The sequence below is a fragment of the Cryptotermes secundus genome, unplaced genomic scaffold (assembly GCF_002891405.2).
Source record: "Cryptotermes secundus unplaced genomic scaffold, Csec_1.0 scaffold6822, whole genome shotgun sequence".
NCBI lineage: Eukaryota > Metazoa > Arthropoda > Insecta > Blattodea > Kalotermitidae > Cryptotermes > Cryptotermes secundus.
Window position 1 is genome coordinate 1 of NW_019742487.1, and position 16,691 is coordinate 16,691.

Sequence of the window (16,691 nt, forward strand, 5' to 3'; positions counted from 1 at the left end):
GTTTATGAAGTCTGTAGAGAAGAAACCCGTACAGAGCAGCTGTTAGGGGCAAGATGTGATGAGAAACAGCTACAGCAGGGAGACCATACATTGTTTCACGTAAAGTGCTGTGCAACCATGACTGATAAAAATATGATTTTACAGAACTATACAAATTCAGAGGATGTTGTACTGGGTCCATATGTTCAGATGTACCCAGAAAGTCATGGACCAAACCAGGTCTTGAATATAAAAGTTGAGGAAGACTCAGATCCGCAAGAGGAAGTGGATCCTGTGCCAATAACATTTCAGGAAACAAAGGTTAAATGTGAGGTGAGGTGAATGTCTCTGTTTATCTACTATTAGGCAGATATCACAAATATGCAGAAAGTCAGTTGCCTTTCTCATCTCCATCTGTCTGGCTGTTTGTTTTATTTTGGGGGCTGATTATAAATTTTGTAAATTATTTTGCGATTGAACGGAACTGTTGATCCATCTATTTCATTGTTTTTACTTGGCACAAAACTTTTCTGATACTGGTTCTCTATATGTTCTATCACATGATGTATTTTTTTTTTCTCGTTCATTGCCTTGATTGCTTTCTTTGGTGGTATCATTTCCCCACACGCATCAACCAGAATATCCGTGATAAATTGTCTTTGNTCCACTTAGCCTCGTGAGGATAATTAGCCGTTCAGCGTGGTTTGGCGTGTATGTTTCATCAGGCATTTAAATCGTCTGCGGGGGTTCAATGTCTATGTATCGTCCAGCTGCACACCTATGTTATAACGCCCATAATAATTGATGGTTTTGCTGTAGATAGATTTTTCGCTGGCCTGTTGTCAGAAGAATAATATATAATGAAACATGAGTTTTGCTGCGTTAAGTCATCGTTACATATGCCTCTCTTGCAGTAAAATCGTGTTGCTTCTGGAAGAGATTTCCTCATTCAAACTGTTATGAATGGCGTGTTTTCTTTCCTATGAAGTTATAAACAGCAGAGACGTGATATGTGCTGTGTTTATAATATCATATTGCCCTGAGCTGGCCACACTAACACACTCAGAATTCTTAGAAAACACTGTGGTCACCCCCCCCCCTGTGACGGGGTGTGTGTGTGGGGGAAAAGAACTCATTCCTTCATGTATTATCGCTCCAGTTGACTCCATTTTATCGTACTGACCTTGGTGGTCGTTTCAAGGGATGACCAGAAATATTTTTTTGAGCCAGCTAAGATCTGCTTTCGTGCACTACATACCAGCCAGTTCTTAGAATAACTTCATGAATTCTGTGGTCACCCCTATGACATCTGCTGCAGCCAGAATGGATGGAATATGAAACTCATAGCACCAACCCCTTGTTATGATAACATAAAGGTTGAATTTACTGCAGCTGATCTGGCAAGCTAAACGACTCACGGAAAGACATTTCCTCATATTCTCCCCATGGGGAAGAAGGCAAGACCGCACAGAAGATGTGTGGTTTACGGAAAAAAGGGCCAAATGAAAGATACGCAGTATTGGTGGAGTGAATGTGAGTCATCGTTGTGTATAGAAGAACGCTTCAAGGTATACCATACACTGCTCAAATTCTAAGCCACCTGCTACCATTGCCGAAATACCGGGCGCTCGTATTATAAGGTAAGGTTATAAAAACCATCTTCTAAGATCATTTTAGTGAAAGTTTCATGCTTCAAGGCGTACCATACACTGCTCAAATTCTAAACCACCTGCTTCCATTGCCAAGATACCGGGCGCTCATATTATAAGGTAAGGTTATAAAACCAACTTTTAAGGTCATTTTAGTGAAAGTTTCAAGTTCCTATCTCATATAATTTAAGAACAATGATGCATAAATCATTTTCGAGCAAAATTTAAATGGTCGGCTGAATATATTATCGCCGGAGAGACACGGCAGCGGAATTTAAATGACCGCGCGAAAGGGTTAAGTCACCAAAAAATTGTATCTGTGGTTTCCCCTCACTAGACCAGTAGTCTTTTATGACAGGTAATGGAATTAGGCCCATATTTATAATTAGACCTAAAAGCCACTTCACTACAGGAACAGACACATCAGACCACCTACTCCAAATGCACGACGGACTTAGCTGAAGTTCGGCAGTTTTGTGTCTCATGTACCGGTTTGCCTCAATAACAATATTATTCAGTAGTTCATCATTGCAATATAAGCTAAAATAATCCATGGGTTCTACATCAGGCATAAGGTTAAATTGTGGCCCTGCATTTTTAGTGAATATGCAGTCTTTGGGTTCCTTGTTGCCCATTGTCGCGCCTTCCCACTCGCCAACTCCCGACAACACTTGTTTAACTCTCACTTTCACTTCCTGATATTTTGTTTCTCGATTCTTCACTAGCAGTTTCTTCTTCAAATTCCAAATTAATCTCATCATCAACGTCAATATTCAGTTCTTCATTTAACAGGTCACTAATAGATTCTTCATTTGCATCAGACAAGGGATTATATATCAGTTTTATTAAACCCAGAGGGCGGAGGTTCGGTCAAACGTGTGTGTACAAACACGTGACACACTGTAATATATAAATGGCATTCATTCCTTAAGAAGTTCAAATTATGACTTCTGGATGGCAGAAGAAGGCAGACAAAATATTCATGAATGCATTGGCACAGAATACAGTGGCAATACAGAATACAACTTTGTCTATCATGTATTGACATTCGTCCATGTAAGCCCTGCCACCATGTCCAGTTACGTATCGATATATGACTGGAAATTGTTGTTATACCTGACACTGTTGGAGTTCCATCTCTACTTGCCATCAGGTGACTGGTTGATGTGACAGATTTTTGTCATTTTCTATCAGAAAGGAGAATGACTAAAAATTAGATACAGAGAATGTGTGAGAGGAATATAAGTCAATAAATAGTAAAGAAAGGGCATTGGCAACACATTAGAAAACATAGACATCATTATGGTCAAATGGAATATACAGTGGATGTAATGAAACACATAAAAAAGGGCTATTAATGAACATCAGCATTTTAGGTGAGTTCTTGTCACCACGGCATGCTGTGTCCTCCAGTTGCAGATGGAGGAGATGGCCTCCAGATGTGGAGGGTAGTTGTGAATATTTTGAATAAGAAGTTGCAGACAGCTGACAAGGGGTGGTCCTCCATGTTATGGGTTGGTTGTGTGGCTGACAACTCGCTGTAAAAAATCAGGTTGTTACAAAATGTCACAAAGGGCCTTGGACCTGGACAGATTCTTTGGTTAATGATCTAAGCTAAAGAAAATGGACCTGAGATTTGGGACATGGAATGTGAGAAGTATGTATAGGGCAGGTTTACTCAGGACAGTGGCAGAAGATATATCAAAATATAAGTTATATTTCGTGGGGGTACAGGAGGGTAGATGGACAGAGGTGGCACTGAACCAGAAGGTGAATATACATTTTTCTGTGGAAAGAGGAATGATATTCATGTAAGTACAGATGTTTCATACATAAGAGAATCATATCAGCATTTAAGAGCATAGAGTTTGTTAGTGATAGAGGTCATACGTACACGTATTACTAAGGGATCGCTGATGAGATATCTACCTTCTGAATAGTCATGCCCCAACAGAGGATAAAATTTATGATATAAGGGCAGCTTTTATAAAGAACTAGAAGATATATTTGATAAATTCCCTAAATACCATATGAAAATGTTGTTAGGAGATTTCAATGCCAAAGTAGATGGGGGAAGACATTTTCAAGCCAGCAGTTCGGAATGAGAGTTTGCATGAAACTAACAGTTATAATGGAGTTAGAGTGGTAAAATTTGCACACATCCAAAAATCTGACTGCCAAAAGTATGATGTTCTCACATCATAACATTCATAAATTTACTTGGAAATCTCCTGATGGAAAGAAGCACAACCAGATCGACCATATTTTGATAGCCAGGAGACGGCATTCAATTCTACTTCATGTTTTATCGTTTAGGACAGCAGATTGTGATACTGACCACTATCTGGTGGTGGTGGAAGTTAGGGAGAGACTGTCAGTGAGTATACAAACAAAGCACATAGTTCATATTGAGAGGTTCAGTCTCAAGAAATTAAACGAGGTAGAAGGTAAAGAGCAGTACCACGTTGAAATCTCAAATAGGTTCGCAGCTTTGGAAAACTTAAGACAGAGAGTCTGTGATATTGTTATAAAGAATATAAAAATTTCAACCAAAAGGATTCTAAATTATATTGAACTGAAGAAGCATAAGTCATGGTTCAATGAAGTAGGTCAAAGGAAACAAACCAAATTGTAGTGGTTACAGGATCCAAGTGAAATGAATGTGTGTAAGCTGAACAATATAAGACATAAAGTCAGCGGGCACTTCATGAATAGAAAGAGGGGTTATCTGAAAGAAAAATTGATGAGCTTGCAACCAACAGTAAGAACAAGAACATTTTATAGATGTGTATAGAGGAAGAAATTAATTTAAAGAGCTTATCAACCTCTACGTAACCTGAATGTGAATGAATGTATGTACAAGGGGTGGGCCTTCTTGGCCCTTGCGCTGCGACCTACAGTGGTCTGTTGTGCTTTGTATGTAATTTACTGAAGGATGAGAATGGTGACCAGCTTTCAGAATCTCACATCATTTTGATTAGGTGGAAGAACTACTTTTCTCAGTTATTGAATGTATGTAGGATCAGTGATGTTAGGCAGACAGAAATCCACACAGCTGAGCCGTTAGTACCTGATCCTAGCCCTTTTGAGGTTGAAAGTGCTATTACAAATTTGAAAAGGTATAAAATGCTAGGAAATGATCAAATTCTGGCAGAAGTTATTCAGACTGGAGGTGAAATATTATGTTCTAAGATCCATAAGTTAATTCTGTTTGGAAAAAGGAAAAACTTCCTAATCAGTGGAAGGAGTCTATTATTGTACCAGTTCACAAGAAGGGTGATAAAACTGACTGTAGAAATTATCAGGGAATATCACTGCTATCAACTTCATACAAAATTGTATCCAATATTCTTCTTTCAAGGTTAAGTCCATATATAGATGAAGTTATTAGGGATCATCAGTGTGGGTTTTGACATAACAGATCAACAACTGATCAGATCTCTTGCATTTGTCAGATCTCACTCACTCACTCACTCACTCATGGAGCTGAGCCCTTCTTGAGAAGTTGCCAATTGTGCAGCTGCTCAAGAACTTCCCAGCATTTATGGAATCAGAAGGTTCATTACTGTGCTCACAATAGCCCTCTGCTGTTCCCTATCGTAAGCCAGATCACTCCAATCCATACTATCCTATCCTATCTCTCTAAGATCCATTTTAATATTGTCCACCCACCTCTATCTTGGTCTTCTCAGTGGTCTCCTTCCTTCCAGCTTTCCCACCAATATCCTATATGCATTCGTCCTCGCTCTCATTTGTGCTACATGCCCTGCCCATCTCATCCTCCTTGACTTGATCATTCTAATTTTGTTTCGAGAAGAGTACACCTTATGAAGCTTCTCAACATGTACTTTTCTACACCCTCAGTCTGTGTTCCTCCCTTAAAGACAGAGACCAGGTTTCACACCCATACAGAACCACAGGCAAAATTATAGCTTTGTATATTCTAATTGTTATGTCAGACAGCAGATTAGAAGACAGGAGGTTCTGAATTGGGAAGTTCAGTCTCCTCTTAATTTCCTCCTGAATCAGGTTTTTATTTGTTATAGTCGTTCCAAAATATCTGAACTGTGCCACATTTTCAAAACATCTCTTTCCTATCTTTATGTCATGATCTTGATGACTAGATAGCAACATATACTTAGTCTTCTTTGTGTTTACTTGTAGACCAACCTCCTTAGTACTGTCAGAGTTTCTGTGCTTTATGATATCTATATTATCACTCTGTAGGTTTTGTATGGATGTAAAACTTTGTCACTGACATTAAGGGAGGAACATGGAGGGTGTTTGAGAGCAGGATGCTGAGGAGGATATTTGGACCAAAGTGAGATGAAGTGACAGGAGGTTAGAGGAACTTCATAACTTCTACTCTTCGCCATATAATGTATGAATGATCAAGTCAAGGAGGATAAGATGGGCGGGACATGTAGCATGAGGGCGAAGAGGAACGCTTGTAGGATATTGGTGCGAAAGCCAGAAGGAAGGAGACCACCAGGAAGACTAAGACGTAGGTGGGTGGACAGTAGTAAAAATAGATCTTAGACTAATAAGATGGGGTGGTGTTGACTGGATCGATCTGGCTCAGGATAGGGACCAGAGGAGGGCTCTTACGAATACATTAATGAACTTTTGGGTTCCATGAAATGCTGGAGGGTTTTTGAGTAGTTGGGCAATTGGCAGCTTCTCTAGAAGGGCTCAGCTTCACATGAAGTTAGTTACATATTAATGAACATCCAAGGAAATTTCTGCATATGCAGAGTGGGGCGCAGAAACTTCCCTTTTTGTGAAGACGCATTGTGAAGGGAGGGTAGGTCGTAGAAAAGTGGGGATAGGCTTGGTGAAGGCAGCAGTCACGGAAGTTTCAGTCTAATACCCCTCAGTAGGAAACATGAGGTGGACAAGTAAGCAGCGTGCGTTTGCTGTAGAAGCCTATTTTTCGAACCATTCCTACATGGCGGTGGAGCGTGCATTCTGTACTCACTTCGAAATTAAGCCCAGAGGTCTGGTTCCTGACTGGAAATCGATTGGTTTGTGGGTAGAGAACTTCTGGACAACCGGGAGTGTAGTGAAAAAATCATCAGGATGACAGTGGTCCGTTACGTCACCAGAAAATGTGGAGGCAGTTCGACTGTCGATTTTGAGATCTTTTTTGAACCAGTTTTTGAAGAAATGCATCTAGGAAATGTCTGGTTCCAACAGGATGGTGCTACGGCCCACACAGCCCGAGCTTCCATGACAGTTTTCAGGGCAAAGTTCCCCGGACGGTTCATCTCGCTTCAAGGTGACATCCCGTGGGCAGCACACTCACCTGATCTAATGCCCTGTGATTTTTTTTATGGGGATACCTCAAGGCAGAGGTTTTTAAACATCGCCCACAAACCTGCTTCAGCTGAAGAATGTTATTAGGCAGGAAGTAGCCTAAATTATGGTGCTCATGTTGGAACGTGCAGAGGGGAACTTTAGAAAACGGTTGCATCAGTGCATAGAGAACGGTGGCCACCACCTTCAAGATATTTTGTTTAAAACTACATGATATAAAACTTTAAAGTATGTTCTTTCATTAGCTAAACATAAATTTTGTCTATCAGCAATAATTTTCTTTTTTCGCTTCAAAAAGGATTTTCTGCGCCCCACTCTGTACATGAATTTTCTTGACCAAGTCACGGTTCTGCACTTCACGGTGACTGGTACAGGGACTGCTGTGAGGTGCATACAAATTTTGCCGATGAACCCATGTTCCCATTTCTGGTAATGTTCTGGAAAAAAGTAATTAGAATTCACAGAACACAAGAGTCCTTATTAACTCTTGTTTACATTATTTGTTGTGGATGGAGTTTCACCCTTTTAAGGAGATTTGGTTCAAGTGGCACCTTTGCAGTTTGAATTAACCACTGATAACCAGAACCCACTGCACCAATGTTGCATGCAGCATCCAGTGAAGCAGTGTTATTTGGGAGTTAGCAGAGCAGCCTCTGGGTGTGTTCCTTTACCATTTGATCTCATTGTGGCAAGACATGGACCAACACAGCAGAACAAGTTGCAGTTGCTTCAGCTATATTAGTGTGGTGTGGCAGTCATTTGGCTCAATCAGGAAGCAGGAAATCATAACATGCCTTCAAATGAGGCACAGTTGCCTGACACATATGCAACTGTTGCAAGGTGTTCCCTCACCTGCTTCTACAGAGTCTGGTGTGCCCAGTACCATGTCACATATCCAAAAGTAGTGGCCATTTTCTGACAAAAGCCAAACGTTTTCCTTGTTAAAGAGTGTTTCATGGAATCCTAGGTGATGATTCACATGGACTTGTTCATGGTGGCCATGTCTGTTTAACTGATGCTATTCTATTCTCTTTGAAGCCTTTTATGTAATTAGTTGTTTCAAGGATGTTACTGCAGGCTCTTTAGTGTCATTTTTAACTCAGACTTTTTTGTTATTTCATTGTATGATCCTATCCACTATTAACTGGATTCCTGTCCAGCCTTACAAATTCATAATATTTATTTAATTTTAGAATTTGTTAAACAGTGGCAGCATAACTTTTATTCACTCAGAAACCACCATACATTCTGATGGACTCAGGTACACACCACACAAGAGTGTGTGCGTTCTTTCCCTGCTCCTCTCTCTGTCACCTTTTTCACGCCTACCAATTTAACATCTCACTGTACTGGGGCTTCAAACTTATGTCTCTCCCTACTAAGATTTGCCATGCTATTTCCTCTCATTTTCCAAAGTACTTAGAGTGAACTGTATATGGTGAGGAGCAACAATATTCCTGCAATGAGCGTGGTGATTCATTTTGTTGCAACGTATGTTATGTCATTGGGTTTTCAGGCTAATCTAAAGACACATCAGGGCATACATAGCGAAGAGCGGCCATTTTGCTGCGACACGTGTAATAAGTCATTCAGTGACCAAAGATTTCTGGAAAATCATCAGCACATACATACTGGGGAACCATTCCGCTGCAATGTGTGTAATAAGCCATTCAGCAAGAAAAAAAGTCTGAATGATCATCAGTATATACATACTGGTTGGCCATTCTACTGCAACATGTGTAATAGGCCATTTGGTAAGGAAAAACGTCTGAAGAAACATCAGCGTATGCATAGTGGGGAGCGTCTTTTTCACTGCAAAATGTGTAATAAGTCATTCAATGATCAAAGCAGTCTGGAGATTCATCAGCACATACATAGGGGGCAGCCATTCCGCTGCAGTGTGTGTAATAAGTCATTCATTGAGCAAAGCCGCCTGGAGAACCATCAGCTCATACATAGGGTGCAGCCATTCCGCTGCAATATGTGTAATAAGTCATTCAAAAAGAAAAGAAGTCTGAATGATCATCAGTATATACACAATGGTTTGCAATTCTGCTGCAGCGTGTGTAACAGGTCATTCGGTAAGGAAGGACGTCTGAAGGAACATCAGCGTGTGCATAGTGGGGAGCATCTTTTTTGCTGCAAAATGTGTAACAAGTCATTCAGTGAGCAAAGGCGTCTGGAAGATCATCACCTGGCACATATTTCAGAGCCATTCCGCTGCTATGTGTGTAATGAGTCATTCAATAAGAAAGAACTTCTGAACGCTCATCAGCGCGCACATACTGGGGAGCCATTGTCCTGCAGCATGCGTAATAAGCAGGGCCAGGATTTTGATGACCTAAAAATATTTAAATGTGACCCATGAAATGCCTGAAAAATACAGAAGAATTACTTAAAATTAAAAAAAAAAGTCTTAAAAATATGTCATGGAAGATCCACTAATTTTTTTAAAATGTATTTAAGTTGTCTCATTCAGAGTTGCACTTTTCATTTTTCTTGACATGATTTTAACAGTATTCCCTGACACTTTCTCCAAATAATTGGCTACTTTTTTCACCAGATCGAGCAAATCAATTAGCATTGCTCTTTTCTCCTGCAAGCATTTGATTTCTTCTGTCAAGGAATTGAAATTTGCCGTTATGGAAGCCAGCTGTCCTTCCATTTCACTGCACGAGAACTGCTCCTGAGCAGCTTCAGTTGCCCTCGCATCCTCCGTCTTCATTGAATCTACAGTGTTTTTCACTACCTGAAATTGTTCACAATAGTTCAGTCCACTTTTCCCATCTTGTGATGATGGGTTGCAGGGACAGTGGAACACCAGGAACCATAGGCTTAAACTCCCATCTTACGAACTGGAGCCTTGATGAAAATCTTCATCCTCGATACAAGAGCATCCACTTGAAAAAATTTGATCTCACTTCCTCCGTCACTCTATGCAGTGCATGAGCTAGGCAAGTATCATGCACCAATTTTGTATGAAATGACTTTATTGACTTGTCTGCTTTTAAAATATATGGGGCAGCATCAGTCACGAAAAGCAAGATGTCATCGTGTCTGTCCACAGTAGAAACATGAACCTATATAAGAGTTCACAAATTTTGTACTAATTAACGAATTCGAGGACCTCACTCTACATACTTCACCTGGTCCATCAGTTTCCAAGGTTCCAGTGATGATATTTGCCACGTAGCAAGTCTTCATATTGCAGGTCTCATAAATGAAAATGAAAATCTTCCCATGCACTTTATTCCTGATGATTTCCAGGATATTGTTGTAGCACTTGGAAAGGTAGTTTTTTTTTCTAAGGGTGGATTCATCCTGGTTGGAATGACCACAAATCACTTCCAGAGATTGTTTCAGTTTTTCATTTGTTCACAGCCCCAAATGAAATATTTGTGGACACCAGAGCATCACACAGATTTCTGAAAAAGAAATCCAGTGACTTATTCCCACCTCCAGACAAAGACTCTTTGTTGCATTAGCATTTGCACAGATTTCTTTTTGTTTGAAATTTGCACAGCTCGTATATGCTTGTCGCAGCCAATATGTTTTACCATGAATATTTTTTCTACTGCTAGTTTTGTGTCGCACATCTTACCATATAAAATGTTATTGTCACTTGGAACATATATCATCTCCAAACTCAACTACAGTCTACATAACTATGTTAAGTGAATCGAGAGAGATTCCAGCGAAAAATATTTGTAACTAAGCAAATTTCTTTTTCTCAGAACTTGAAAAGAGTGTGAGTGACTGTTATCATATCCTGCTGCCATCTTAATATGATTTATGATATACATTGTCAATACTTTCCCCATTACAACGTATTATTGTATACTGTGGTAGCACCTGCTTCTTGGGCTGCAGCTGCATGCTGCCTTTGTAGAGAGCTCTTATAATAAAGGCAGAACACTTCTATATTATTCACATTTCAGAAAACATATGAATAAAACTTCCCCAAAATGGGTTAAATGGCCATAAAAGAAACTTCAAATCCCCAAAATTTACTGAAAAATTACTCCCAAGCTGGAAAATGGCCAAAAACTTAAAAATTATGAAAAATTACCTGTAAAATTTACATTTCTGCAACCAGCAGCTCATCTATCAGATTTATATATTTAAGGGCATTGCATGAGATACAAAGAAAAAAAGATGTCATCACACTCCAGGCCCGGGTAAGTCACTCTGTAAACAAAGTCATTTGAAGGATGATCAGTGGTTACATAGTGGGGAGCAACCATTCTGCTGCATTGTGTGTATAAGTCATTCAGTAAGCAAAGTAACCTGAAGACACATCAGTATATACATGTTTGTGTGTATAGTACATCATAGAGCAGTGGGGACGGGTTTAGACTAAAGGAATAATTTGTGACTGGCATGCTGCAGTATTCCATGTTTAAATAAGACAATTTTTTCTTTGTGTTGCATGCTGCATGTTTGTAGTGCTACAGGATATTAGAGTTGTTTGCTGTTGCTAACCTTTCCATCTGATGGGAAATGAACTGAGTTCAATGGTACAAAATGTCAGTTGGTATGAGTATTTGTTTATTTCTGATTGCTGAATGTACAAAAGACATTTTCTTGTTGATTGGAAAGGGATATGACATGACATGACTTGACATTCTCCTACAGTTAAGATGTTAATTCAGCAGTGGAAGCTAGATATTAGTAAAGTATAGTCACTGAAACTGATAGACAGCTTAGAAATATAATTCTGCAGCATCATTTGCTTTTTGCTATATGTTATATATGCTCTTCCACCTTCTGCTGTGAGTACATTCGTTGATCATTTAGTTACAAATCAGTATATCATCAGTGTATCATTTGGACTGAGTATATTGGGATAACTATTAAACTGTTATGGATTGATCAGATGTACCCAAAGTATGCTGTATTGGTCATTGCAGACAATATGTATATCATATATTATCAATGTATCATTTGGACTGAGTATATTGAGATAACTATTAAACTGTTATGGATTGGTCAGATGTATACAAAGTATGCTATATTGGTCATTGCAGGCAAAATATCTTATTGTGGTGTACGTTGATTGTAAAAAGAAAGTTAAATAAAGATATGTTGATTCTGCTTGTGGAGAAATAAAATAGTATAATTAATTAATTCAAAGGATCATGAGACTTGCACACATCTTTTCATTGTAAGTATAAGATAGCTAAAAACTGAGCAGTCTCTCATAAGATCCAAAAATAAAGTGGTTTGTCTTTGAGGCACTCCTTTTTCCTGTAGATCTCCACTTTCTTGGAGGGAACATTAACTGAAGATTGTGAAGTAACTTGAAAATTTAGTGTAATTATATAATTCATTAATAAAATCGCACAAAATCATTAATATTCAGAGATTTATTATATTAGAATGATATAACAGTAATAGCTTTTAATTGCACCTAAATTCAGTGCAGTTATGGCCCCCCACCATACCCATTTTCTTGACTGAATGCACTGCAACCGATGCTAATTCTTGGGCACTCTTGAGCAAGTGATCTCTGATTGCTGACACTTTTCTTGCCAAGGAAAGCTTCCTTCATTATGCATAAGATGTACCTTACATTCGTCACTCAATGACTTTTCATCAGCAGAGCTCTACTTCATGTTTCACCACATGTTGGCTGCCGCTATATCACCAGAAGATATCCTGCTCCATGGTCCTGGAATGTGTTCCATTTTGTGTCATTGTCAGTAGAATAGTGGGCAGTGGATAAATGGATTTACAAGTTGCACTTTTCCTCAGAAGAGTGTGAAGGTAGGCTGATGCTGTGTATTTGTATGCTTAAAGAAATGAATATGGAATGCATCCAGCTCAGGATAAGGGCCAGTGTCAGGCTGTGAACATGGCAGTGAATGGTAATAAACCCTTGCATTTAGTAACATGGTAAGTCATTGAGTAGCTGAGCAACTAGTGGCTTCTGCAGAAAGGCGCAACTGTATGGAATTGGTTAATGTTTGGTATTACAGTTCTTAGGGTGATTCCCTGAGCTGATATTCATTGATCATGTCATCCTGAAGCAGCTCTGCGAGTGCACTTTGGCTTAATCGGCCTTGACCCTGCAATCCCAAGACAGTGAACATCTTATTATGTGGTATGTTTGACAGCTGTCTCAGTCCCTTAGACTGTAAAGCTTGTCGTCATAAGATTATTAGGGAAAGCCATAGTTTGGAAGGAAGTTGTGACTTAATTTAAGGTAGTATCTCGGCATTTTCCTGAAAGGGACTGAGGAAAAGTTTTGTGGCGTGTAGACCCATTACTAGACAACGCCCACAAAACATATGCAGCCAACAGTATAGGAACAGTGTGTACTTCGTCCGTGGACGGGATGTCACTCATCACGTGACATATGTTTCCTGTGAGTGCAGTGATTACGCAACAGAAAGCAAGCTGCGTCTTCCACTTCTCGGATTGAGGGTTTATAGGAAAAACTGGAATTATTAAGAAAGCAGTCAGAGTTAGTTACACGTTAACGAGAGAGGAATGCGAGCGGAGTACAGAAGAATAGTTGAGGTTGGTGTGTGAGGATGTAAAGTGTGATGGGAAGATTTGATGTGTAATATGTGATAGTGAGTGAAAGCTAAGAAAGTCAGCAGTGAGGACTTACTGTGTGACTTCAAGACTGTGTGTGTGCTATAGTGCAGTGAGACTGGGGTGTGTAATTTAGTGAGATTTGTATAGCTCTCATGTTGTAAATTGTGTAAATCCGCATTAGTGTAATAAGTAATTGTAGTTACGACCTGTAGGTTGTAAATAAAACCAATTAACAATCCAAAGTCGGTCTCCAGTCACCCAAACACGTTACAGTATGAAAAGCCCCAGGATCGCTTTTATCATGATATTTTACATTCAGCGCATTCATGAAGTAGGAATTTATGTGCTATTTTTGTCAGGTGGTTTAAATGTTAAAAATAAATTCGCTGCATGGAAAGCGTGGATCGAAATATGTGTGACGTCAATATCATGTCTCTTCCAGGCTCCTGAAATTGTGAACACCAAATTTGTCTCCAATGGGTCAGTAAGTCTGGCTTCTCTTGTTATATACATTGGGATAGTACAATACGAGGGCAGTGACTCGCATCTGGTCTGTCAGTTTAACAAACCCCATATTCCCATCAGACTAAAGCAAAGCTTCTCTTCTTCAAAGAAGTGTATTTTGAATTGTGTGCCTTTTAGTTTTATACATATATTAATTAGTACAAAATAAATAACACCAGGGATCTGAGTTAGTAATTATTAATGGAAGTTTTTATTTTGGAGACCTCTGATCCCCCTCACTCAGAAACTTTTTTAAAATGTATAAATTTTATGTCACATGATGTACACATGCTGTGCGCAGCGAAACACCTGTTTGGTGTAGCTGATGCAGCAGAAGGGCTGACAAGTACAAGGCAATGCCGAGCCGCGTGGAAAGAATGGACTACGAAATAACAGTACTGAATTTGGTGAATGTGAAATTTGAAACCAGAAAGGAGACAGATGGAACAGCAGTGAGACTCTGATCGTGACCTAGAAGCCTGTGACTTAACACATGGAAAAGAAAAGAAAAGGTTACTGACTTGAGTCTTGATCAGAAATATTCAGAGTAAAATTGGTAACCTACACAGTGTGAAAGTAAAGTTCCCGAACTGACTCTTTTACAATACTACTATTAACGCCATTTATCGGGGATGAACGGGAATAACTATAGAGAACGTATATATATGAATGTATATTGTGACGTATTTGCTCTATGCAGGAAACGTTGAGCCACAGAGCCACGTCACATCCCCACTCATCCTGTACTACGCAACGCTTGTCCTGTATTAAAAAAAATAGAGAATATACCCTTCCAGAAACTGGATCTGTTTCACAGCATACGACTATTCCGCTCGGTCCATTAGAACTGTTTCTACCCAGACGCTGGAAAAAGCCCAAAAATCCAGCGATTCCAGAAACCTTTAGAATGTACTGGTATCCTACAAGTGTGTGAGTGTTCTTGTGAGTGTGTGTTATTTAGGGCTTATTTTACGATGCCTTTAGTATCTTAGGCTATGTAGCATCGGTTGGAATAATGCTTGATAAATGGTGAACTTGGAACAATTTAAACAGAGAAGTTGTGACATTTTACCCTACAGCAACTAAAGAATAGTCCAGAGAGAGTTAGTCAGTATAGGCGGTCTCCCCTCCGGTACTCAAATGAAGCACCTTGTGAGTACGAGTCTATAGTGCAATCGCTGTGCCAGTCTCCTTGTCACATCATCAGATTGTTTCATGTCTGTTGTGTTCGTTGTTGAATTGTATGATTTATGCATGTACCTATATGCAGTCATGTTGTATGTTGGTAATTTTGAATATATGGGCTTAATGGAATATTGAAATTATGTCAGCAGTGTACAGTAGACCTAAACCTATGTGTTCCGTAAAGGGCTGTAAAATATGCCAGTCGCACTTGCTGGGGTGCAACATCTACGGCGTCAGACGTTGCGGTCAGTACGGCCGTTGGTGCATGTTATATAATTTCAGCACGTACGACACAGAAAACGCTGCTTCCAAGAGGTCCTGTATTGTTGCCTGTTCATTCACTGCTAAGAAAATGTGTTTACCGTGCAGTTGCCTAGTCATGGAGTCTTAGAAAGCACCACATACTATGTTGTTTGCATCAGTATCTGTTGCCACGGAAACATATGTTTATCATGCCGCAACATACCAGATGCAGCAAGGGTGTCATTTATAGTACATAGACTGTACAATACTTCAGCTAGGACTGAACCTTAGGACACACCTTCCACTATTTCTCTTGGAATAGAAAATTCATCTTCTACCAAAAATTTAAATTTTCTGTAAGTGAAAAAGGATGTCATTAGCTTAATGAGACTTTTAAGAAAATTCTAATTCAGAAAATTTATACAGTAAGCCATAGTGTCACAGTGTGTCGAAGGCTTCCTTGATATCCAAGAACACAGCAGCTGTCAACATACTACTGTTGAAAACCAGGGTAACACCTGCTTGAAAGGAGCATCCAGTAATTCAACTCCCTCGGATATGCCAATGACTTTCCCATCATCTCTGTGAACACAGACTACATTTTTGTCATGTTGTTTTAATAAGAACTCAAGGTCTACGTCCCACATAAAAGAGCCAGAACAGCAATGGTAACATTATGACCTTTTGTTTTGCTTCAGGAATGTGATATTTAATACTGTTAAAAGTATCTGGATTTTTCTTTTGCTGTTGCAGCAGACAATCTTTAAGAGAGATATGCCCACCTAACTACATGCAACTCTTGTGGCTTGTACCAGTACTACAAATTCACCCAATCACAACTTTGTGGGCCATTAAGTTATGAGTACAAGCAGGTTTAGTGTATATCTCTTCAATACTGTCCAACTTTAATTAAAATATTGAACTTGTGGCATACAACTCACAACTTTGTGATGATATAATGTACTGGAACATCCTGCATTCCAGGTAATAAGTTCAACATTGTTCTCCTTTAAGAAAAATAGGGCATTTTCATCCCGCCAAGCAATGAATGTATGACGTGTAAGCCAGGGCTCACTTGTTATATTTTTTATGAGGGTCATACTGAAAGTCATGAGCAACAATTTTTTGTAAAGTAACATGCTTTATTATTGACAAACCAAATACACCACCTCAATCCACAGACCTTTCTTTATTTTTCCACATAATTGCCACTTCTTTGTACACAATTCTCCCAGCATTCTGGTAGTTTGAAAATTCCCCTTCTGTAAAATT

General features: G+C 39.3%; 1 protein-coding gene across 1 annotated transcript; it reads left to right on the forward strand.

Moving 5' to 3' along the window:
* The first annotated feature begins 61 nt into the window (after window positions 1-61).
* On the forward strand, window positions 62-10,905 carry LOC111873235 (gastrula zinc finger protein XlCGF52.1). The gene is made up of 2 exons (XM_023867775.2): window positions 62-312; window positions 8,461-10,905. Exons 1-2 carry the CDS (start codon window positions 118-120, stop codon window positions 9,310-9,312), a joined length of 1,047 nt encoding a protein of 348 aa, XP_023723543.2. The 5' UTR covers window positions 62-117; the 3' UTR covers window positions 9,313-10,905.
* Window positions 10,906-16,691: the final 5,786 nt, after the last annotated feature.